Below are 25,677 nucleotides of genomic sequence, written 5' to 3' on the forward strand. Positions count from 1 at the left end.
TCTCCATAAAGTTCTTGATGTGCCTATACAGATTAAAAACAATGTTTAGCTGAACTGACCCACTGGTAAACCACTTCATCACTGATCAGAAACATCTCATAGTCTTGTGTAAAACACTGCCATCTAGTGACCAATAGTGTACTGTTAGATGAGCATAACTACCCAACCATTAATCAACAGGTCTATGACTGAATATATGAAAAAAAAAACAAAAAAATAAAATAAAATACATTAAAAGAATATGTATGTCTTTTTATTATTATTTCTGTCGCTTCTCTCTCTTTTTTTTTCTTTGAGAGGACTTAAAGGAGACAAAATGGCTGAAATGTCACTGACCAACATAGATGCTAGTTATGCATGCTACACTACATGATTCATATTAAGCAATAAAAAATCACTCAGACTTTACACAATTATGTGCTACGGTTTTGACCCTAGTTACAGTTTGTGAACATCAGAGGAGTTCATAGAATTATGTCATGTGAAGTTTCTATACTCAAAAACACTCAATAACATACACAGTCCAAAATCTTCAATGCATCTTTGATTTATTTGAACGTTGTTTTCACGTGACAAAGAGTGAAGTCAGATTCATTGTGTGGAGAAATTGCTGAAAGTCAATGGCACCAGGTCAGGAGAGAAGAAAGTGTTCAGGATGATCTGATGTTATTATTATTACATTATTATTACATTACATTGCATTTAGCAGACGCTTTTATCCAAAGTGACTTACAGAGGAGGACATAAGCTGACAAAGATGTAAAGGAGCACAGCAGTTGTTAGTTTTGTTAGGCAGGGAAGCATTCTCAAAAGAGAAAGGTTTTTACAAGTTTTTTTAAGGTAGAAAGGGATGTTGCTGTTCTAATAGCCGTTGGTAGGTCATTCCACCATTTGGGGACAACCACAAATGTCCTATACTGTAATATTTATGTAAGCTTGGCCAAGCAGAATCAGAGACATTCACACATACAATCAGGTATGCATATGAGTCGGTTTCTATTCTGCCCAACTCATGCTGGTGGTCAGACTTTAAACCCTTACAGGTGACGCCACAAATACTTTACGCCCAAAATAGTCAAAAGGAATGCATTTACCCACATTAGTGTTCACCTTCAACACATTCTAGGCTGAAGACACTGTCGTCTGTTCATGCTAATGGAACGTCAACAGCTAGCTATCTATTATGTCTAGGAGGCCAACACGAGAGTCTTCAACCCTGGCCACCAGGCAACTTTTGGTGGCAAAAATATGCAACGTGGACACAGCCATGTTGGATGTCCTGCTTCTCCTTCCTCCCGGATAATCTAAATATCAGGAAAGAAGTATATCACCCTACTCACTGCTGTTATAAACAGGGAAACCAGCTATGAAGACCAAGAATGGTGCAAAGAGAAAGAGGTAACAATATAAAGAGTAGTGACATATTTAACATTATATATCATATTATTTAATACTTACATCACTATACATAGCAATACCATACTACTTGTACTTATTGTATTCATATTAGTTGTACTGTATTTCTTCCATTTCTATATACAGACTATAGTATATTATACACTATAACGTATATAAGATGTGTATTATATATACTACACATACAGTGTATATATAATTCTGTATACTTATATATACTATATCATTATGTACACAAATACTATTCTTGTTTTAGTTATTAGGATTTGATGCTTTAATTGCTTGAAATCAAAAATCAGAATCTTTGTACTGACTGAAGTGCATGATGTGTATTCAGGCTCATTAACATTCATTTGTTTGATTAATGCAGGTGGATTAGATATTAATCCACTAAAAAAAACGCACAGAAATGAGTTACACCCTCATTTATTACATGGTTCTCACGTTTATGCAATCATCTATTAACATGGCACTGTACATCTGTAGGAAAATAAAATGGTTTAATCAAATGTTTTGTATCTTCTTGAATGATGTTGTTTTGCATCTTTGCTGGTGTGATGTCACATCTACATGGTCATGCATTGTGCTATAGTTGTAGTTTCTTATAGATGTACACAGCACCAGATATGTAGCCGTCCTCCTGCTCTGACACCGCTCTCTCCCAGTCTTCCACCTCAGCGACCTCTACACAAGTCCACAGCCCCTCTTCCTCCATCTGCTTCAGCTCACACTCCAGGGCAGCTTTGTATTCCACATTGTCACGATTACCCCTGGTTGTCATGCAAACGTAGCCACCTAGTGTAAAACAGGCCAAAGTGCAGCAGTGCTGTTAAAACTCATCTCACAGTGAGGAGATACTGATTTGCAACCAAAGATCACATCTGCAAACAAACAAAAAAACATACTCTGACCTGGTTTGGTGCATTTGCATAACTCTTTGACCACATCAACCGGGACCTGACCAACACTCAGCGCTCCAACGATCACAACCACATCAAACAAACCTGCAACAAGTAAAGAAGGACGAGGTGGAGGAGAGTTTCATTTCAAGAAACACAACTACCAGTAATAATAATAATAATAATAATGATAATAATAATAATAATAATAATAATAATCTGATAATATTGGAGTATTTATTGAACCTTCTTGCAAATGAAAAAAAGAAAGAAATTAAATATCTGCAAATCTCCGTCTTTAGTGGAATCTCAAGAAAACGTGTGCAAAAAAACACATCTCTCTATCATAAACCGTTTCGGAGATATTAATAGATATGTAAGACTTTTTGGGCAGATCCACTCAATCCTAAACCCGAAGCAGTGGGAGCACTTCTGCTGGATTTATGTTGCCGCCATTCTCTTGAATCTCCTCACTCTGTGTACGGTCAAATAGTCAAAAATATTATCTCCTAAGTCCTTTCCTAACCACTTTTCCTTGACCTCGATAGAAAAAGTCACAAGGTCAAGGAAAGATGTGAAGAAGAGTTCATCAGGAGTTAGGAGAAGATGACCGCGGAGAGCACTTACACTTAGACTACGTCATTATGCGACGGCGAATGTTAGTGACCTGTGGTAAAACTACAAAGTTCAGAGGATGGACTACTAAAAACACATCTGAGATACTTCCTAGATACTCCTCGTGCGCTTTTAGCATGTAGTTTAATGCAGGAAACATAAACGACAAACCCGGTTAAAAATATGACGTCATTATCAACGTCAGAATTCAAATAATAAATGAATGTTGTCCACCTGTCACAGAGTCCGATGAAGTGTTTTTTACGCTGGTGTGTTTGTTAGGCTCACCTTCCTGTCCACTAATATAGAAACATATTAGCAAGTTATGGCAAAGATATGTGATTAATAATCAACGGTAACTACATGATGATCTGCAGGACGCTGGATGCCACAGTTACAAACAGTTTTACTGGTGTGTGAACGCAGTTACAAACAGTTTGTACTGCGTGTGTGAACGCAGTTACAAACAGTTTGTACTGCGTGTGAACGCAGTTACAAACAGTTTGTACTGCGAGTGTGAACGCAGTTACAAACTGTTTGTACTGCGTGTGTGAACGCAGTTACAAACAGTTTGTACTGCGCGTGTGAACGCAGTTACAAACAGTTTTTACTGCGCGTGTGAACGCAGTTACAAACAGTTTGTACTGCGCGTGTGAACGCAGTTACAAACAGTTTGTAATGCGCGTGTGAACGCAGTTACAAACAGTTTGTACTGCATGTGAGAACGCAGTTACAAACAGTTTTTACTGCGTGTGTGAACGCGTGCATGTGTGAACGCAGTTACAAACAGTTTGTACTGCGTGAACGCAGCTCCACAGTCAACACAGAACACACTTCATGATCAGAGTTTTTACATCACGTCAACACGTATGTTATATTCATATTCGACGTCTGTGTAAAGAGAGTATCTACACGGGTAACTTGCTAGATACTCTACAGTGAGACTAGCAGCTGGCTGACCTAATCACTCTTCCTGCAACGCCAATGGGGGCAAATGGGCAGCGAGTGCCAGGCGGATTTGAATGGGACTTAATGTATCGATACTCACGGCTGAAAAATCAATACTTTCTGGGGAAACAAAATATCGATATATATCACAGGATCAATACAATTGCTCAGCCTTAGTCTTTGTTGTTGTGTCCTGTGTTAGTGTTGGTTCCTATAATAAAAAAAAATCTTCCTGTTTGGAATAAATCTTTCTCCTGTGTGAACTGTCTGTATCTGTACAGTGTTGGCCCACTGTACTGTAATGTCTGTTACACTGGTGGTGCCAAATGACCAATGAGCCATGTGAAGTATGAACCATTAAATTACCGCACTGGACAGGTAGATGGTCCTCTCCCAGCAGGCATTGCTTCAGGTCCTGGTAAAATCCACTCTCTCTGGCCAACTCCAACATAGCTTCGCTTCCATCAATACCCACAAAGTGTGCAAATCCATAACTCTTCAACTGTACAACACAGACACAAATCAGTTTAACGTGGGAATTAAACGCTGATCTTGATAGTATCATGGTAGAAATGTAATTTAACAGCTTCATTGTGATGTTTGGGAGGGACAGATTCCCTCATACTGTGGCACATAAGCTATATAAGGCTGCCAGGTTCCACCACAAGCAGCTGCTGGTAGGACCACTTTTGCTCGTGCGTCTGTATAAAATGTCTCAATGTTGGTGAAATAAAACAGCTGGTTGATCTGCACATAACCTCTGCCTCCCGCCGCCACACAGCCATCCTAACACACTCAAAAGAAGGCATTAGTCAAATATTTGATTTGACTCTTCTGACTTAGTTTTCTTTCCTTTCTCATCAGTGCAGGTGGTTGTATCTCCATCTTGTGAGTTTACCTGTTTGGCCACCAGTCCTGTACCACAGGCCACATCCAACACGACAGCTGCTTCACGATCGCCGACAAAATGAGAGGAGATGTTTTTTGCTGCCAGACTTGGTGCACGGTAGTCCAGAACAGCCACATCCTATTCAAATGAGTTTCACACAAGAACAGTGGCTTTTAGCACAGATGAAGAAGGTAAACCTGAGCAGGTATCTGAACACTCAAACTACATTTGGCTAGATGTGAAGAAAATAGAAACATTTCATTTTTATTTGAGAAAATACTAAAACAGCTACAAATTCTTTACACTATTGTCTTTGTCTTTTCCCAAAAATAAATATATAAATCCAATGAAAACAAAGACTCACTGCCAGTATGTTACTGAGGATCTTACTGTACTTCAGTTCTCTCACCTGGTCATAGTTCTCTGCCCAGGAGTTGTAGAAGTTGACCTTTTCTCTGGATGAGGAGTCCTTATGACATGATAAGATAACTGCTTTCACATTTTCAAATGAGTTAGTGACAGCTGACATTATATCCGAACCTGTCCAGAGAAAGAGAGAGATAATATGGTCAGGTGATAATAATTGCTCATATCAGAACAGCTGGAGTTGACGGTCACCTGGCTGGGTAGACTATCAACTACCTCACAAACAGACCACAGTATGTGAGGCTTCATGACTGTGTGTCTGATGTGGTGATTTGCAGCTCGGGGGCCCCACAGGGTACGGTGCTCTCTCTTTTTCTCTTCAGCCTGTGTACATCAGACTTCAAACACAACATGACAGCTGTCACCTCCAGAAGTTCTCTGATGATACAGCCATCGTTAGAAGGAAACACGGGTACAGGGGGGTCATCACAGACTACCACCACCACCACATCAACGCAAGCAAGACCACAGAGATATTGATCGATTTCAGGAGGTCTCAGACCACAGCATTACCACTACCACAGGTCCTTCAGACTCTTTAACACCAACATGACTTCTTGACCTATACATGTCTTGTTTATAAGTAATTATCAACCTTGCTTAAACCAGCTGCTGTGACAGGTGAATCGGGTTATTAAAGTCTGTCTCATCTCATCTTAACATTAATTGTGATTGTGAGTTTGGTTCTTGGACTTGGATTTGGTCTCATGGTGATTTGTTCTGTGAGGTCGTGTAGTTTGTAAACTGAAAATTCTGCAAATGAATTCAAGTGAACCAAGAGGAATCTCTGTTAGTTGAACTGCACTGTCTGGGAGCCTGGGCTTGTCTGGCCTCTCCTATGCTCAGAAAACACAGTCTGCTGCTACTACAACTACTGACAACTACTGAGTTACCTGCAGTAGCCTCGCTGGTTCTTTCTTCTGTTTCTTCTTAACAAGTTTACAATCGGATGTCAGGTTGGTTTAGTGGAACAACAGTGAAGACTTGCAGCAAACACAGTGTTGTGTTAAAATGAACCAGGAAGCAATCATAGTAGGGAGTAAAGGTCGATATCCCCTCAGTAAAGACTGTCAGGAGAAGGAATGCCCGCGGTACATTTCTGCTGCTTTAACCTTTGTCTTTGTCTTTCTATCAGTAGCTAGACAGATAAATCTGCGGCATGGGTTCCTCACGCTGTATCCACCATATCACACTGCCCCCAAACGCCTGCGGGTGCGAAATTTCCGATAACCCTTGAAGGAGGCATTCGTGCTTCCAAATTCGTGCACATGCGCAGTAGCCTCGTCCCGAGCTGCTGTTCGTGTTCCCGCCTGTAGAGGGAGCACGAGCCCAAACACAAATCTTCGGGAAAGTCCTGAAGGGAGAGCTAACGGAGCTAAAGCTAACCGAGCTAAAGCACGGAGCTGCCGAGAAAAGTTCGCAAAGTTGTTTACGGCTCATATTTCAAACAACTTCAACAGTTACATAGTCATTTCGCTCGACACATTTCATCATGGAGGTGTCTCAGAGGTCCCGCTCTTTATATAACTTGTTCTGGTCCGTTTTCGTGGCATAGCTGGAAAACTAGTAATAACAGTTAGCTTAGCATTGGTCTCCCTAACAAAACAGCCTCCTGAGCCTTGTTGGACGGCAGAAGGTTGGAACTTTATTCACAGGTAATGGACCACATCTGTCAAGTCCTACATTACATCTGCATGTTGCGTTTAACAAAGTAACAGCAACAAGTCATATTATCCGTAAAACCGTTTAAAAGTCATGAAACCTGGTCGCTAATTCCCACAATAAGTAACAGTTAACTGACAGAGCGACGCTTTAACTCTCTCCACAAGTTTAAAAAAGTAAACTTCTGTCCATCCAACCAGCTGTAAAATGTATACACTTCTTCTGCAAAGCAGTTTTCCTCCTGGCATACTTACAGAGTTCTCTTCCACAGGTTCCTCTGACAGCGACACCTTCAACATGTCTATCCTAGGACTGAAGAAGAAGCAGCCGAAGACTTTCAAAGTTAAAGTTATCACCATGGACGCCGAGATGGAGTTCAGCTGTGAGGTATGAATTTATTCAGTCAAGCTTTTAGCCTGAGATGATGCTTTATCTATCTCTGGAGCTAAATATATCATGCATTATAACATATCATAACTACCAGCTAATGCTTCATGCAAAGAAGCCTCTCACATGAGGTGCATTCATGACAAAAACGGTGCCATCCAAAAATCACTCTGTGAAAGTGCTGACACATCTAATCTTGTGATCGGTTAGGTAGATGACAGTCACTCTCATTATATACAGCTCTGGAAAAAAAAAATTAAGAGACCTCTGCAAAATGATGTAACAGTAAATTAAAATTCTTAGTTTCAGTATGTCCTTGAGTAAAATTAACATTTTGTTTTATTCTATAAACGAATGACATTTCTCCCAAATTCCAAATAAAAATATTGTCATCAAGTTTTTTTTTTTTGTCTTTTTTGCAAAAAATGACAACTGCTTAATCTAACAAAAGGGTGCAGGGATGGAAGCAACCTGATCACTGTATCCCTCTGCCAGTAAAGGCAGAAGTGAACCTTTTTTATTCTCACTCAAACTTTTCTTTTCAACTTTTTTGACATGGTCAATATTTATTTTTTGGTTCCAGTTACTTTTGAGGTACTACTAGCACTGTTTCTGCCACCCAGCTGGTCCCATTGCAAGAGGATAGTGATGACCACAGAAGTGTTTTTATACTTTTACTCATTAAATAAGATCTGGTTCAGGTATTCACTGGTACCTCATTAAGTAGAATGAGGTGTGCTTGACACTGAATGGCTGCCTTACATGTAGAGACACAGATTTAAGAAAAAATTGAAGTGGTCTCTTAACATTTAGGGTTGCTGCTGTGGAGTTGAAGCTGCAAACCAACACATCTGTCAGCATCTCATCCACTCACTGTTTTTCTCAGGTGAAGTGGAAAGGTAAAGACCTGTTTGACCTGGTGTGTCGCACTGTTGGTTTGAGGGAGACCTGGTTCTTTGGACTCAGGTACACAGTAAAGGACACCTATGCCTGGCTGAAACCAGAGAAACGGGTGAGTGAAAAAGTGAACTGGCTGATTCAGAAATAACCTGAACAATGTGTCATACGTGACATGAGGTTACAACGTTTTGCACAAATTCTGTCTGACATAAAATCCTCATATTCAAGAGGCCAGAACAAGCTAATGTTTGTTTCATTTGAATGATAAATTAACTTAATTATGGGCTTGTTATTTCAATTGTTGGTAAATGGAGTTGACCAATTAAGCACTAATTATTGAGGCAGTGTCTAACGTCTGGTCTAGCAAACATTACATTACATTTATTACATTATTATGCACTTTTCTTCCTGTACTGTTTATTTGTTCATCAAGGTCTTGGACCAGGAGGTTCCCAAGGACTCTCCTATAACATTTCATTTCCTGGCCAAGTTCTTCCCAGAAAAAGTAGAAGAAGAGCTGGTCCAAGAAATAACCCAGCACCTCTTCTTCTTACAGGTAATGTAGCTGATAATCTTATATAACATTGGCCTGATATTTTTTGCAGGAACACTTTTTTTTTGGCACTTTTATTTTGGTATGTAGCATTTGCCTTTGTGTTTTTGAAAAGTTTCACATGGTTCGTTTGTGTTCATACCTGTCTTCAATCTCCTGTGTAGGTTAAAAAACAGATATTAGATGAGGAGATATTCTGTTCCCCTGAAGCGTCTGTTCTTTTGGCATCATATGCTGTCCAAGCCAAGGTAAGAAATCTATAGTCAAGGTTAATGGTCCCTCACTGTCTTTTGCTGCATACATACAAAGTTCTGCTAATGTTCATCATTATTGTATTAATGTTAACATTCTTCTGTCTCATTCACAGTACGGGGACTATGACCCAAACTTTCATAAGCCGGGCTTCCTCGCACAAGATGAACTTTTGCCAAAAAGAGTAAGTACAGTTCTTTGTACACATTGAGAGAGAGCATCCCTGAAAGCAGCTTCTAATGGCTTGTTCACTAGTTGCAATTGCTAACAGCAGTTAGCTAATGTTCTGTTCTTTGCTGTGATCATCTGCTTGTATTCCAGGTTTTGATGCAATATCAAATGACAGCTGACATGTGGGAAGAGAAGATCACAGCTTGGTATGCAGAGCACAGAGGCATTGCCAGGTAGGACTGACCCAGGAGGGCTTCTGAAATCCAACATGTACTTTGGTATCTTTCAACTTGGACCCATGTTTTATCATATCAAAGTGATTAATGGGTACAATATGATTTGGTCCAGTTCTGAGTGAGAAAACGGGGTACAGTGTAATCTTTACGGGCAGTTGTGCACCATCAAAATACGTCCAGTTAAAATGCTTATAATGTGACTACAGAGAAATGTTTGAAGAACGTGTGTCTGTCTAACCAAATCTCACTCAAAGAGAAGTCTGACTGGGAACAGTTTGTCGTGCTGGAGTACAGAAGGTGTAGCTTGAGTATACTGATTACTTATACAACTATTACTGATTACCGATTACTACAGAGCACAAAGTGAACAGTGGATTAGGAGGCAGAGGAGGGAGAACCAGTTGCAACAAGGAGGGAAATTTTGGAGAACACTGATGGTGTTCCTGTGGATGCTGTGAAGCACCTACACCCATGGAGGAGATTTCACAGACTGGATGAAACGAAAGGCACAAAATAAGTTTCATTTTTCTGTACAGCCCTTTTTTTTATTTTGTCAGACACCTTTAATAACAACCCAAGGTCGTTCGTGGTACTTTTAATGGATCTGTTTTGACAGTGCACAAAGATTACATTACAGTCTGTTCAGTGACTGCAGGCTGCTGTGTTCTCTCTCTGTACTGGTCCAAATTCCAAACCTCTTGTCCCCATTAGTCACATTTGACACAAAGACATGGGAAATAATGCCCTTAAACACCTTTACAAAAGATTGAGTGTGATTAATATATCATGGTTTTGATGCCCTTTTCTTACCCCACCCATACAGGGATGAGGCTGAGATGGAATACCTAAAGATTGCTCAGGACCTTGAGATGTACGGTGTCAGCTACTTTGCCATCACTGTGAGTGACTGTGCCGTGATACATTTTGGAAAATTTAAACATGACTGTCATGTTGGTTTAAGTTTCTGTTTTGCACATTGAATTGACAGCAAAATAAGAGGGACACTGACCTGCTACTCGGAGTTGATGCTCAGGGTCTTCACATCTACAGCCCCAACAGCAAACTCAACCCCAACAAGTCCTTTCCGTGGAGCGGCATCCGCAATATCTCTTACAGCGAAAAGGAGGTAAATGCACCGCACTCAGTGTCGTGAGAGAAACTTGTCCCGGAGTGCATTGTGGAAAGTGACAAACACATTGTAAAAGTTACTCACTGTGAGCTCTCACTGAGTTCACTGTAGTGTCGGTATGGAGGACTGTGCAGGTAATGGTGACTTTTCCATGTATAAATTCATCAATTATTTTCCTTGTAAAGTTTCCAAAGACACTTCCTACATCACCACTGTGGGAAGTTATAAGGTCACTGAGTTTGAGTATTGAAATCACCTCACGTAATCATCATCGGTGAACAGTAGAACCTACTCGGCTCTTACTGCCTGAGAAGGAGGCTGCTTTCCCGGGAGAACTGAGCCGTAGAGTCCGTTGGGAGGACTGATCGGGTCTTTTACTGAGATCTACAGATTAGTTTTTTCATGCTGAGCTTGAACCACTATAAAACAATTAGAATGTAGTATTTCTCTCTCTCTCTGTCAACCTGCGTGAGCTTCAGTGTGCGGAGGGGGGCAAGGAGAGACGACTCTCCGGTGTTTTGAATTCGGGCTGCACTGTCCATTTTTAACCACTAGAGATCACTGTTACAATCAGGTTACATATTGTACCTTTAAGCAATGCAGCTCAGGGATCATTAACTCTTTAATTCTTTTGACTACACAGGTCACTTCCTTAAACACACAAATACATTTATAAACATAGCCATGTTATTTCATATAAAGTCTGGTATTGGTTAAATAAGTAAAAAGAATAGAAAACTTAAATGCTCTAGGTTCACACACTTTTAGGCATCACTGTGTATGTGTACATGTAAGACTCTCATCACTGTCCTGTGAGTTGAAATGTTTCAGTATTTCTCATAGCAACACAAACAGCTGTTCATAAACCTGCAACCTTTCAGTGCAGCATTCTAATTGAACTCGTTAGCTGTGCTGCTGTAAAGTTCATTCTAATCTGTCCTGTCTGTGAAAAAAAGGCGAAACACTCTGTCAGGACTGCAGTGGAGCTGAAGTTTGTCACTTTCCTATGTTTCAGTTTACAATCAAACCCCTGGACAAGAAGAAAGATGTTTTCAAGTTCTACTCATCTCAACTGCGTGTCAATAAGCTGGTTGGTTTACGTCTGTGTGCATGCAAATGTTCAGCCATACCAAAGTCATAGCAGAGATATATGAATTAATATTCTGCTGTTTGTATCGCCTGTCTCTCTAGATCCTGCAGCTGTGCATTGGTAACCATGATCTTTTCATGAGGAGGAGGAAGGTGGACTCCATTGAAGTGCAGCAGATGAAGGCTCAAGCTAAAGAAGAGAAGGCCCGCAAGAAGGTTAGCACTCTCGTGAGAGTAACAGATGAAATGGGATGCATGCATATGGAAGCTACAGTCCTAAATATTTGATCACAGTTGGTCGTGTAGCTTTATTTGGATTTCTTGACCTTTACCTAGATGGAGCGTCAAATCCTGGCAAGAGAAAAACAGATGAGGGAGGAAGCAGAACGAGCAAAAGAAGAGATGGAACGAAGACTTTTCCAGCTGCAAGACGAGGCACGACTGGCCAACGAGGCACTGGTGAGAGCTTCATCCTTGACGTGACATAATTGTTGAGTCTTCCAGTCTTCCTTGTGTGTGAACTCCTCTGGGGGCAGCTTTAATATTCCTGTTGTTAAAGTCATGACAGAAATGATGACAGAAATGGTCCCATTAACATAGTATTAATAAAATGACAGATTCCATCACAATAAGATTTATCTTATACTGGAGTAAAACATGTTTTTGGAATGTTACATTTTTATCCAGCTGCGATCCGAAGAGACGGCAGACCTGCTGGCGGAGAAGGCTCAGATTGCCGAGGAGGAGGCCAAGCTGTTGGCCCACAAGGCTGCAGAGGCTGAGCAGGAGAGGCAGAGATTGGAGGTCACTGCCATGAAGACCAAGGAGGAGAAAAGGCTGATGGAGCAGAAGATGAGGGAGGCCGAGCAGCTGGCTGTCAAACTGGTGGAGCAGTCTGAGAGGAGGTCTGGAGTTTGTTTCACTTAAAGTTTTTCTATGTGCACTACATTTATCTTATTTTCAGTGAATCTGATTTCCCCACAAATCACACAGCAGCATCCAGTAACTTCACCATGAATAATTAAAACACTATTGATGACAATGCTGTAAACTTTTTGAAAAAAAAAGAAAATGCAGCAGAACCAGACAAAGTTTTATAGTTTTCTTCTATGCTATGTAATCTTCTTCATTCTTGTCAAAAACTTGGGGCCTACATTACCCACAATGCACCCTGACTACCAACAATTAAGTCAGAGAGTCAAGTGTGTGATACTAGTAGCAGCTAATGTAGTGGGCAACAGAGGACTGGTAAACTTGTTTTTAACGTGTTCCCTTCTCTTTCTAATTCGAGGATACACGATACTGTCCTCTAATATACAGTAAATACCACCCCACAGTCCTCACAGTATTGCTATAATACTCCCAAGTATTTACTGTATTTTAGTAACACTATTGCTGTCTTACATGAACCTTGAACTCACCAAGTCTCTGCTTTCAGGCTGAAGGAGGCAGATCACCTGAAACAGGACCTGACTGAGGCAAAGGATGCTGAGCGGAGAGCCAAACAGAAGCTGCTGGAGATCACCAAAACAACATACCCTGTACGGTGATTCTGCTTGTGCCAACTCTTTGTTGTAACTTATTGGAGATGAATGCAGTTTATTTTAGTTTAAAGTCTTATTATTGATTATATAAATGTCAGAATTGCCAATCTGTCATTCTGTGAATTTCAGGACTTCTTTTGTCCGTTTGTGTGAGTTCACACAGAGAAATAAAACACTAATCAGGAAAATACAAGCAGGAATGAGAAACCATGTTTGATTTTAGTTGGATCAGAATAGTCACCTGGAATCAGAAAGTAGTGTTGACTTGCTGATGATGTGTATTAAGTTATGTTTTATATCGCTTTCAGTTCAGAAGCTGTCAGCTCAGAGTAAGGAAGTGATGCAACATGTGCTACCACTGTACCTGTAACAACTCACTTGACTTGTCTTCCAGCTCATAGCGGCATACTCTACCCCCCCTGCTCCCCCTGTTCCTCCTGAAACACCTGACTTCGCCTACGAATCTGCGTCTACACGCCTTGACTTCAAGGACTCTGATATGAAAAGGCTGTCTATGGAGATCGAGAGAGAGAGGTGGGTTTAAATCTCTGATGGGATGCTTTAGAAAAAGTTAAGGTCAGCTTGTTTGTGCTAACTTGTCACGGTTCGATTCAGGCTGGAGTACATGGAGAAGAGCAAACACCTGCAGGACCAGCTGAAGGAGCTGAAGACTGAGATCGAGTCTCTGAAGTTGGAGGAGCAGCAGCAACAGGCTGGCCTTTACAACCTCCGCAGTGAGGCGAGGGGATACGTCCAGGAGCCTGTGTACATACCTCACAGCAACGTGCGTATGATCACATGAACAACATTTCTTTGAGTTTCTAATCACACCATTAGTTCTCTCTCAAACTGCTCATACTCGTCTTGTTTTGCAGCGAAACTCTGCATACATGTCCCAGATGGCCTACTTCGAAGAAGTGTGATCGTAGCCCTGCAAGATGAGGAAGGATGGCATCGGTCGTTGTGACACTGTGCTTTCTCTAAACGTTTGGTTAATTTTTTACCTGGCTGAAACTAACAGACAGACGGACACAAACACCATGACTGTGCGCTTTGGAAAGACTTTCCACTAGCTCGGCAGCCTGCACAGGCTGTCCTGCTACATTGTACCACCTGCTACACTACAGCACCTTTCACATGTGGACACAACAACGTGTATCACACTGATTCGGGGAAAGGGTGCTGAAGATGGATGTATGACGAGTTTTGATTTGCTGATGTGTTTTTGTGGCTGTAAGGGATGCTCAGCACTAAGATGGTCGCATACAGAATCATATTTCAGTGAAAGTTTTACATTTATGCCTTAACACATTTTGGGTTCAGATTTGTCACAAACCAGCTATAGACAAAGTTCCTGCATCAGATGTATTGAGGTCATTTCTTCAGGCTGTGGGACAAATCTGGAAAGGCATAAATATTTTGTATGTCTGGAAGCATTTGGTCATTTTCTTTCAGTGTTCAGTGAGTCCCAAATTCCAAATCCATTGAACAAGGTATGGTCCAATGTAGCTTTGAACAGTGAAAACATTCAAGATCACTTTTGATCTAATGACTGATGTGTGGTGTGAAAAAGAACATAGTGATCTTGCTCATAAAGGTAATTTATTAAAGAAAAGTCTAAATTTGACCTCTAGACGTGCAGGGACGGTGTCTAGATGTGACACTCCACGAAAATGTAAAATCCAGTGTTTGGTCTTTCATTTGTATTTGCTTGCTCTTTCTGTTACACACAGGTGCCTTTATTGTTTCTAGTGCGTCAACATGATAGTTATTAGGTTAATAGAAGTGTAGTGTACAGCCACAAGCTTGAGCTCTGTCATTTCAAATGTATTTTGTACTCTAGACCGTCAATGTGCCGTGAACTTTATTTTGTACTATTATGATTTGTGTTTTTTCAGTTTTATTTGGGATCATTGTGCTCATGCGTCTTAGCATTAGGGTTATGTTTGGGTTTGATGTCATACCAAGACTGATTTACAGAACAGCACATCATTTTCTTCTTGTTCTTCAGCTCGTGTTCTTCTCAGGGTTAGTAGAGACAATCACTGCAGGTAGAATCTCATTGTTTTTCACCCCCTGAGATATACAGTATGGTATTCATCGATGTTTACCTTTATGAACTCTTTGTCCAATCGTAACTTCACAAATCTATCTTCAGTACATCCTTAAAGGGGAGAGGCTGGATGCTACGAACAGGCAGAGATGTTTATTTAGACCGGCCCGTTAGAACCACTTGATTATGGACTGATGACAAACAGTTGCTTCGTTATTGCCCTCATGATCAGGTTATAAATAACTTAGGCTAACATTTGTATTGTGTCAAATGACCAAGTAGAAATGTTCTTTTTGCTTTAGTGCTTCAGTTTGCATCTCTAACTTTATTTATTTGAGCTATAAACCGTTCAATAACTTACACACATACACATTTTCTGAGGTCTTTTATTGCCGGGGTCTGTAATATAATTTATTGTTTGTTTTTATTTTTCTATAATGGCATTCTGCCAAATGAATGTCCTGTGTTAGAAAAGTGTTCCACATCTGAAACAGTGTTGTGTCTTATGGGATTAGCTTCACTCTCAAGTGACAGGTTTCTCTGTGTCATTACAGCAGTGTTTGTTTTGCCTGATGTCGGTGCAGACATAAGGACTGTCTTGTAAATAATGATATAATTATTCTGGCTTCTTAAAATGCAATCATGTGAACTACAGAGCGAACACTACCATCAAGGCTGCATGGGCCTCTAAATGTGTGATAATACATTCTTATTAAAATTGCATAATCTGCAGTTGAATCAATCAAATCTAAATATTTACAGACAGTGACTGTGGTTATCATCTTTGCAGTGTCTATTTACAGTTATTATGTCCCTGTAGTGCAGTCTACGGGTGATCACTCACATGTGCAGAAGACCAGATGCCATTAAGAACTGAAAAGTTGTATTTGGTGTCACAAATGAATGTGCTTCATTTGTGACATAAGCTGCATGATGTCACTATTTATACTGTTTAGTGCAGATCAAATGTAGTCAATGATCACAGCGTCCTGTTCTCCAGGGGTCACATCTGAGGGAATACTCAGCACTGTTGCATGTTTGCATTAAAGGACCAATGTGTAGGATTTAGTAGCATCTAGGCTTGTAGTTGGTGATTGCAACCTCCTGGTCTGCTTTCTGGTGATGAGAGATAAACTATGGTTGCCCACAAAAAACCCCCACAGAAGACCCTAACTAGAGCCAGGCTTTAGTTTATCCATTCAGGGCTCCTGTAGAAAAATGGTGGACTCCATGGAGGAAGACCTGCAGCCTCTGCTGATATAAAAGGTTAATTGTAAAAACATACGGATTCTTATTTTCAGGTGGTTCAGATTATACACTAATGAAAACATAGTTATGAATCTGAGTCTGTTCCTAACACTGGACCTTTAAACAAATGAGTAAAATATTGCAGACTGCACTAAATGTGACATGGCCCTTCTGAAATACACGCACATACCTTTGGGTACACTTGTACAAACTGATAAGTGTGTGTGTATGTTCAGAAATATTCATATTCAAATATAGAATAAAGAGCATTTTTGTGTTCACTAAAATCATTTGGTTTTGTGTGAGGTGAAATGAAAATGTGCCTGTCTTTAATACAGTTACAATGACCTTATGAGAGCCATGTTAATCTGCAGTTCTGCTTTCTGGATTGTGATTTTTAAATATAGAAAACAGTATTATATGAATATGTTAGAACATGTCAATGTATGCTAAGCGAGAACACTTCAGCTTCAAAAGTACAAATGAATTTGGTCTGTCAGGCAGTTCTAATCACGAGCGCTGCATGTACAGACAAAGGATTCATTCATCAAGACTTTTCATAGTGTGTGAAATATAATATTAAAACGCAAATGTTTGTTTGCAAGAAAAAAAAGTGAGTGTATCATAGCAAACATGTTTCAGCAGCCTGCAGCAGCTTGTATTTTCTCAGCAGCACAGAAATAAAACTGAATTATCTAAAGACCTTGAATCAAACTGTTGTTTTTCTCATTGGCTCAGCCAGCTGAAGTTTGGAGACGATATAAGACAGACCAACTCAACCACTGTACCTTTGTTAAGACAGGTAACTGGACAATGAGGGTTGTTCTTGGTTTGCAGTTGGTGCTGCTCGGTCTGTGTGGTTCAGGAGCTCAGGGGGAGGGTGGAGGCCTGAGTGAAGTGGTTGAGCTTAGTGAGTTTCAGAAGACTGATCCAAGAGATGCTGTTGAGGAAGCGTCCGAGCAGACCACAGAGCAAACCTACACTGACATCTGGGCTGAGGTGAGGGCACTGAGAGACATGGTGGTGGAGCTTAAGGTGGAGCTGAAGAACATGGAGAGCAGAGTGAAGGACAGTGAGAGCCAAGTAAATGAACTGAAAGCTGAGCTGATCGTCACCAAGGTGCACGTGGAGCTGCTGCAGAGAGAGAATTCTGGTACACACTGGTTTTCTCGTTCAACGTTGATGATGTTTAAGAGTTTGACTGAAGTGTGTCAGTGCACTGATACATTTAGTGTGAGCTCCAGAATCAATCTTTAAAAATCAACATGATATGGAGAGGATCATTTAGCTACATTTAATGAAACGACAGCTCACAGTGTGTTATTGAAACTTTCAGAAACACAAACAACTTCTTCTGTTTTTCAGCCCAAGCCACAGCACTGATGTCTTTAGAAAGCAGACTGACTGCTACGGAGAGCAAAACAAGTGACCTCCAAAAAGTCGTTTATTTAAAAAGAAACAGTGATGAAAAATATTTATTTTTTAATAAATGCTGCGTTGACTGTCCTGCTCAGTGATTCACTGTCGGTGCTTTAACTCCAGACTTGCAGGCCAGTCCAGGATTGACGAGCTGGAGAGAGAAACCACAGGTGATGATTGTAACTACTCACACACGCGCGCACTGTTTCTCGTGTTGATGATGTTTAAGAGTTTGACTGAAGCGTGACAGTGCACTGATGCATTCAGTGTGAGCTCTAGAATAGATCAATATGATATAAGTCATAAGTCAATTTATTTATATAACACATTTAAATACAACAAGACATTGCCCAAAGTGCTGCACAACATCAAAACAAAATAAAATACATTAGAAGGAAGAAAGAAAAAAATAAATAAATCAATAAAACACGTTAAAGACAAATTAAGCAATTACATCCATTACAGTAATGGATAGTCATAAATACTGTAGACAATTACAAAATTGAAAATTGATCAACTCTTAAATGCCAGCATGAATAAATGTGTTTTTAATCCAGATTTGAAGGCTGGTAGTGAGGTTGCCAACCTGATCCGGAGGGGGAGGCTGTTCCACAGTTTTCGAGCTGCCACTGAGAAAGCCCTGTCGGCCCTGAGCACCAGTCTAGATCTGGGAACTACTAATAGTTGTTGGTCGACTGACCTGAGCAAGCGATGTGGGACATATGTATTGATGAGATCTGTCAGATAGGCCGGGGCTAGACCATTTAGGCATTTATAGACACTCTATAGTAGTTTATAGTCAATTCTATAAGGAACTGGTAACGATATGGAGAGGATCATTTAGCTACATTTAATGAAACGACAGCTCACAGTGTGTTATTGAAACTTTCAGAAACACAAACAACTTCTTCTGTTTTTCAGCCCAAGCCACAGCACTGATGTCTTTAAAAAGCAGACTGACTGCTACGGAGAGCAAAACAAGTGACCTCCAAAAACAGAATGCAGGTATTTCACTGATCAACATGATGCTCTATTAAGTTTGATAGTTTGTTCTTTTCTATGCTATTATTTGATTAGAACCTCTGTCAGAAGTTCCATATGTACATCTCTGAATTTAACTTTAGTTTCAGTTTATTTAAAAGTAGCTAAAAAAAACTGTTGAAATGAGGAATTTACTCATAAACAAATGAGCAGTTCAGAGATCATGGTGATGTGATGTGATGTGTTAAAGCAAGTACAAATGTTAAACTCATGGTGGCGCCAGAGGAAAAGTCAGAGTATCACCAAACTCAGTAGGACTCATCCTTTGGTCATCATGTCTGTATTAGATATCATGACAATTAAAGTAACCCTGGAAGACTTCAGCTAACTACAACAAGCAGGTACACGCAGAAAGGAAAGCACTCTTCACTGGTCAAAACCTCTTGTCAGATCAGAAATGACTTATGTGAATTCTTTTTAATATTTATCTTGGTAGTTTTGTGACAGCACAGTTAAATGACATATTTTGTCAGACAGTGAAAGCTAAATATGGTTTCATTTTTTCATGGACATTTACAGCAGTTTCTAGTACATTTTTGAGTATCACTTCAACATATAAGAAAGTTATAATATTTCATGTAATGTTTTGACATGTTGACTGTCCTGCTCAGTGATTCACTGTCGGTGCTTTAACTCCAGACTTGCAGGCCAGACTGAGCAGCACTGAGAGTGAACTTCTCATCATCAAGTCCAGGATTGACGAGCTGGAGAGAGAAACCACAGGTGATGATTGTAACTACTCACCCACATCCACATCCACATCCACATCCACATCCACAGCACGCACACACACACACACACACACACACACACACACACACACACACACACAGACACACCTATAAATTGGACTGAAACAAACACTGTACATTTAACAGTCAGTCTGCATTGTGTTTAGGTAGAAAAAGGTCGTTTTGGTCAAGAATCAGTGATGATCATGTCTGAATCTACTTTTTGTGTTAACAGAGTAAACAAAGGTGGCCTTTTCCACAGCTCTGTCTGATGCAGGGCATGTTGGTCCATACAACACAGATGTAACACTGAAATACAGCAAGGTCTTCACCAACATTGGCAATGCTTACAGTCCAGCTACAGGTAATACACTGCAGGTCACATGATCACGTGTTGTCATGTAGATAAACTGTTTTTCATGTTCTGCTCTCACTCTGTAGGTTTCTTCACAGCACCAGTCAAAGGGGTCTACTATTTCCAGTTCACTGTGTTTGGTAGCCTAAACTACAATGTGGGTGTATATGTGTACAAGAACAACCAAAATATTATGTTTAATGTGGAGTGGCAGCATGACAGTGGTGTTGAATATTTCACTAACTCTGTTATCCTGGAGCAGGAGATGAACTTCGCCTGATTCTTCCAGGAGGCACTGCTGTCTTTGACAGTGAACATAACCACTGCACCTTCAGTGGTGCCCTCCTCTTCCCACTTTAAGGATGTTGGTTTGACTGCTGTGTGATTTATTTGTCACAAACCCTGTTGTTATTGGCTACACTCTGATTCAGAAGGCATTTCTTTACATTTACTGCATGTATGAAATGTCATTATGACTTTCACTCTTGTGTTGTCACATTAAAACAACATTCCATTAAATAAAATCAAAGATGCAGGGAAGATTTTGGACTGTGTTTGTTATCACTGAGTGTTGGTCTTCATATAGAAACTTCACATGAGATAATTCTATGAACTGCTCTGATCTTCACAAACTGTAACTACTCAAATCTGTGTGTCTGTCACATGAAAACAATGTTCAAATAAATCAAAACTTCTACATCATTTCAGATTACAGTACATCGTATTTTCTAGGATTATGTATCCTGTATGAAATGTAAATAAAAACAAAATGCGATGATGTGTAAAACATTGAAACAGCATAGTTAATAGAGAGTAGCACAAAGACAACTTTTAATTGATTCAGACCTGTCCTACAGCAAGATAAAGCCGAGAGCAGGCCAGCCAGGAGAGCAGAGAGGTGTATGGTACCCTGACAGCTCGCCTGGTATAGCATACACCCCATGTGCAGAGCCTTAGGCTTCGACGCAGAGGCCCAGGTTTGAGTCTGACCTGTGGCTCTTTGCTGCACGTCATTCCCCCTATTCTCCTGTCACTCCTTAGCTGTCTCTATCAAAATAAAATCATTTTAAAAAGACCAAAGCAAACCTTTTAAATAGGTGACATGTTTTTTTTACTATGGAGCCATGCTGTAACAATGTAGAACAATGTGGTTTGACATTGTCTGGCTGGAAAACCATGAAAAAGACGTCTCAATGGCAGCATATGTTTCTCCAAAACCTGTTTATTTTATTCAGTCTTAAGGGTGCCTTTACCCATCATGCATCATGTGATGTGCACTAATGCACCCCCATACCATCACTGATGCTGGCTATTAAACTGTGCTGATAACAAGTCGGATGGTTCCTCTCCTCTTTAGACACGGCGTCCATGATTTCAAAACTAAATTTTAAATGTGGACTCATCAGACCACAGGACAAGCTCAGTCCATCTTAAATAAGCTCAGTCCATCTTAAAGAACTCAGTTCATCTTAAATAACTCAGTCCGTCTTAAACGAACTCAGTCTATCTTAAAGAACTCAGTCCATCTTAGATGAGCTCAGTCCATCTTAAAATAAGCACAGTCCATCTTAAAATCTCTTAGTCCATCTTAGATGAGCTCAGTTCATCTTAATTAAGCTCAGTCCATCTTAAAAGAACTTAGTCCATCTTAAATGAACTCAGTCCATCTTAAATGAGCTCAGTCCATCTTAAATGGACTTAGTCCATCTTAAAAGAACATCTGTAGTCAACATGTAACTTAACTTGCCTCGTGCCAACAATCAACACTCCACAGTTGATTCCCCCTCCTGTGATTCTTTCTGTGTGGAGTTGGAAAATCATTGATGTCAGCCTGTGTAGGATGCTTCTCTATACATTCAGCACTATGAATGTTGGGACAGGCTGCAGCAGTAGTGGGACAAGTATAGACAACCTTTACTTTAATAAGAGCAAGAATGGAAACATATTTAATCACAGGTTAGATTTGTTCAAAATCTTACTTAAGTAAAAGAAGAGAAGTAGCTGCTTCAGGTGGAATAAACTCTATACTATATACTGTTGGACAGTTTAACAGTTTATTGTCATTTAGAAACGGATGAAATGTTTAGAGGAAAGAGAAAGAATGAATGAAGGTGTTCACATGTGCAGATAAAGACCCCTTATAAAATTAAATTCTGTGACAATATAATAACACATTTTCTCTCCTCTACTTTTCTGTGGAAAACAAAGAAAAACGTCGGAGAAGACAGTAATAACAATAGAAATGGACTGAAAACATAAGTAAGTGTTTCTCTGAACTTATGGCTGGTTTTCTCTCCAACAATAATCTGAGGAATCCTACTTAAAACTCATAATATCTGCTGAGTCTATAAGAGTCTAATCAAATATCTACAGTAAAACTGTGACCATTGTTTGTATTGTGTGATGTGTTTCTGGGACTCTACTGCTCAATCTTTGGGCCTAGTAGGCCTTGATCGTCAAACAATGCCACCTAAAGCTTCCAACTACACCACTGAGGAATATGTTACCATGGCTCAAGTGCGTGAATTATTGGATCAGCAAAAGGACTTCTACAGAACTTTGCTTAAACAACAAGAAAAAAGCTTCAGATCTTGTGTATAGATCATAGTTGATTCTTCTAATAAGAGGATAGATGATCTGTCAAAGCAAGTTTATGATTTCAAGGTGAGTCTGGAAATGACTCAAAAGGAATTTGATGATTTTAAAATCTCTTGTGGCACTTTGTCCAAGAACTGTAGTGAAACCAGGACAGATTTGGACACAATTTGTAAAAGTTTTGAGACAATCTCAGATAAGACTGAATATCTGGAGGGACAGACAAGATGGCATAATATTCTTGTGGATGTCATCAAAGAGCCTGTGAAAGAAAAGGTGTCTGAATCTGAAGAAAAAGCGATAAAACTATTCAAGTGAAAAATTACAGCTGGATCACTTGAAAATAAAGCTGGACTGGGCTCATAGAACTAGGAAGCTGGTGACACCATCATAAAAACCGAGACCCACTGTGGTCAGATTCCTGCGGCTGAAGGACAAACTTGCTGTTCTAGATAAAGCTAAAAACCTGAAGGGCTCAGGCATCTTCATCAATGAGGACTTTCCTGAAACCGTCTGACAAAGAAGGAAAGATCTGCTCCCTGCAATGAAGGCAGCTCGAGAGAGAGGTGACATTGCATATTTGAGATACGACAAACTTATTGTCCATCCACCTACTCAAAACCCTCCGCAACAAAGGAGGGCTAACACTCATAGTCTGGCTCAGTAGTGCCCACCATAACTCATTTATACAGTACTCTGATTTTTTATGACATGTTGTAGCAACCAATAATGTAATAACATGCCAATAATCTAATAACTTAGTAATAACTAGACTGATTAGCCTTTTTCATCTAACACTGAGCAAACACATGTAGGTCACTGTTCTCTTCCTGAATTCTAGCACATTCCACTAAGTGATCTAACTACAATATACACTTCACAGTAATGAATGAAATACTATTCCTGAATTTACATATCTAAGCAAATAAACAATATTATAAATAAAGATTTTTGTACAACAAATAATTCAGATTGTCTCAGATCATAATAAAGGAGAGAGAGTGCTGCATAGTATCTACGCTTGATGAATGAATATGACGACTATGCCCTCCACTATATCTACTTTTGATGAGCAAACTGCACAAAACCTGCAAAATAATCTTTTATTTCCAAGAAATGCAGCCCTATTTATATATTATTACGTTACTGGATAACCATTTTTTTAATGGTATACCAATAACGTAATAACTCATTACTCACATTATTGGCAAAATGTTATTACAATATTGGCTCAAAAGCTTTATCACGTTATTGGCAGGTATTACATTATTGGACTTTATTACATTATTGGTTGCTACACATGTCTACAGTACATTAAATTTATACTCTATGGACTACTGCAACACATCTGACTTTGGTGGCCATATTTTTAAGCCTTTTGATTCCTCTGCAATTTTGATGTTGACCCAGATCTACATTTTATTTCATCATTTGATGCCAGTAACCTCCTCTAATATATTCTCCACTTTACACCTGAATATAAGAAGTCTTCCTTGCAACTATGACAAATTTATTCATTATTTATCTTCACTTAAACATAATTTCTCTGTTATTGCCTTATCTGAAACATGGCTTACAGAAGATTCTAGAGAAATATTTAAATGACAGTCAGCTAGGGCTCAGGTGGAATATGTTTTTGTGGAGCTCTCTGGTGTCTTTGGTGGAAAAAATGTTATAGTTGGTGTTATTTATCGCCCACCTGACTCTACTGTCAAAGATTTTAATGAAAGTCTGTCCACTTCTCTTGACTTGATAAAGAAGGAGGATAAACTTTGTTATATTTTAGAAGATTTTAATATAAACCTCTTTAAAAAAATTAATTATATACATTAACAGTAGATTTTCTCAATATTCTTTATTCTAAATAAATGCACAACTCTCAGATGAAAGTTTCAAAATAAAGTAAGACTAACAAAACAAACAGAAAATCACTCTTGAACAAAAAAGTAACAAGACCTGACAATGGCAATGAAATGGATGAAGTGCTGATTCTCTGACACATGGGACAAGACGAACTGGCACAGGACAAAGGGAGACACTGACTATACAGTATATACACACAAGGTAAGGGCACAGGTGGAAACAATCAAGGAGGAGACAGGTAATCCCAAGAGTGAGGAAACAGACAAAAGGCAGAAAGCAAAACTCGTGACAATAGACACAGACAGGCAGTGGAACCAAAATAAAACAGGAAATAACAAGACAACATAGACACGAGACAAAACTGAATGAATCAACTTAAAGTTTCCTGGACATTACATTTTTTATTCATAAATCTACAAGTCTAATAAAACTGAACAAAATAAGAAAAAGATGCACAAAAGAATTATGAGCAAGTCAAATATTTCTAAATTTAAAGATATGCTTAGCAGTATGAAAGTTATAGTTTCAATGAATGTTTTCCAATAGGCAATGCAGTTAGGACTTTAGTAAGCCTTGGTTTACAGTTGATTTGCTGAAACTGCAGAGGAAAAAGAATACAAACAATATTTCTCAAATCCTTCCATTTTTTCTCTGTCTATGACAACAGGTGTTGACAAAAGGACCCTTTCTCATGTAGATTCTAATTCAATTCTTTACAAACATCAGTATGGTTTCCGGAAAAATCACTCCACTTGACAAAGTTACCTCTGCATTAGAAAATAATGAATTTACCTGTAGTATATTCATCAATGTTTCTAAAGCTTTTGATACAGTCAACTATCATATTTTGAAAAAACTGCATAAATATGGTTTTCATGATTCCATTCATGTTCAAATGGTTAAAAAACTATGTCTCAAACAGAAGACAGTTTGTTTGTATTAATAGGTGCTATTCCAACACAGCTACACTACTTTGTGGGGTCCCACAGGGGTCTCATCTTGGACCATTATTATTTATTTACTTATTTATACTAATGATTTATCAAATGTCTCAAATATTCTTTCTCCAATAATGTTTGCAGATGAAACAACTCTTCTTTCTCACTCAAATTTCAATTCTGCAATTATTCTTCAGTTCTGATTCAAAATGTTAATGTTGGTTTAACTACATATGCTACATGGATCAGATTAAATAAGGTATCTCTGAATATAAAAAAATGTAGCTATATAATTGTGTGTGGCAAAAAATCATACTC

General features: G+C 39.3%; 2 protein-coding genes and 1 long non-coding RNA gene across 4 annotated transcripts; 2 read left to right on the forward strand and 1 right to left on the reverse strand.

Annotated features, from left to right (window-relative positions):
- Positions 1-1,826: 1,826 nt before the first annotated feature.
- Positions 1,827-7,208, reverse strand: mettl27 (methyltransferase like 27). Of its 2 annotated transcripts, none has more exons than XM_010739505.3 (6): positions 7,110-7,208; positions 5,177-5,307; positions 4,777-4,905; positions 4,245-4,380; positions 2,328-2,420; positions 1,827-2,211 (listed from the first exon to the last, which is right to left on the reverse strand). In XM_010739505.3, the coding sequence occupies exons 2-6, from the start codon at positions 5,294-5,296 to the stop codon at positions 2,003-2,005; spliced, it is 687 nt and encodes a 228-aa protein (XP_010737807.1). In that variant the 5' UTR covers positions 5,297-5,307; positions 7,110-7,208; the 3' UTR covers positions 1,827-2,002. The 2 variants fall into 2 exon arrangements, with proteins under 2 accessions (XP_010737807.1, XP_010737806.1); XM_010739504.3 differs by lacking the exon at positions 7,110-7,208 and adding an exon at positions 6,087-6,374.
- Positions 6,520-16,767, forward strand: nf2b (NF2, moesin-ezrin-radixin like (MERLIN) tumor suppressor b). The gene is made up of 17 exons (XM_019272892.2): positions 6,520-6,848; positions 7,127-7,242; positions 8,129-8,254; positions 8,576-8,698; positions 8,860-8,943; positions 9,063-9,131; positions 9,269-9,351; positions 10,178-10,253; positions 10,343-10,480; positions 11,499-11,573; positions 11,675-11,788; positions 11,909-12,031; positions 12,260-12,477; positions 13,011-13,113; positions 13,511-13,650; positions 13,732-13,900; positions 13,992-16,767. The coding sequence occupies exons 2-17, from the start codon at positions 7,153-7,155 to the stop codon at positions 14,037-14,039; spliced, it is 1,779 nt and encodes a 592-aa protein (XP_019128437.1). The 5' UTR covers positions 6,520-6,848; positions 7,127-7,152; the 3' UTR covers positions 14,040-16,767.
- Positions 16,768-17,926: 1,159 nt separating this feature from the next.
- LOC113744294 (uncharacterized) lies at positions 17,927-19,933 on the forward strand. Its single transcript, XR_003461423.1, has 4 exons — positions 17,927-18,006; positions 18,758-18,841; positions 19,517-19,600; positions 19,844-19,933. It is a non-coding gene; the product is annotated as an uncharacterized LOC113744294 (long non-coding RNA).
- The last annotated feature ends 5,744 nt before the right edge of the window (positions 19,934-25,677 follow it).

This window comes from Larimichthys crocea, chromosome XXII, assembly GCF_000972845.2.
Source record: "Larimichthys crocea isolate SSNF chromosome XXII, L_crocea_2.0, whole genome shotgun sequence".
NCBI classification, from domain to species: domain Eukaryota; kingdom Metazoa; phylum Chordata; class Actinopteri; family Sciaenidae; genus Larimichthys; species Larimichthys crocea.

Excerpts from the sequence above, each read along its gene's own strand:
- nf2b (XM_019272892.2), top strand. The coding sequence starts at position 7,153 with ATGTCTATCCTAGGACTGAAGAAGAAGCAGCCGAAGACTTTCAAAGTT. Across the intron at positions 7,243-8,128 it reads AGATGGAGTTCAGCTGTGAG|GTGAAGTGGAAAGGTAAAGA; the intron begins GTATGAATTTAT and ends TGTTTTTCTCAG. Across the intron at positions 9,352-10,177 it reads GAGCACAGAGGCATTGCCAG|GGATGAGGCTGAGATGGAAT; the intron begins GTAGGACTGACC and ends CCACCCATACAG.
- mettl27 (XM_010739505.3), bottom strand. The coding sequence starts at position 5,296 with ATGTCAGCTGTCACTAACTCATTTGAAAATGTGAAAGCAGTTATCTTA. Across the intron at positions 4,906-5,176 it reads GGGCAGAGAACTATGACCAG|GATGTGGCTGTTCTGGACTA; the intron begins GTGAGAGAACTG and ends TCATTTGAATAG. Across the intron at positions 4,381-4,776 it reads CAGGACTGGTGGCCAAACAG|TTGAAGAGTTATGGATTTGC; the intron begins GTAAACTCACAA and ends TGTGTTGTACAG.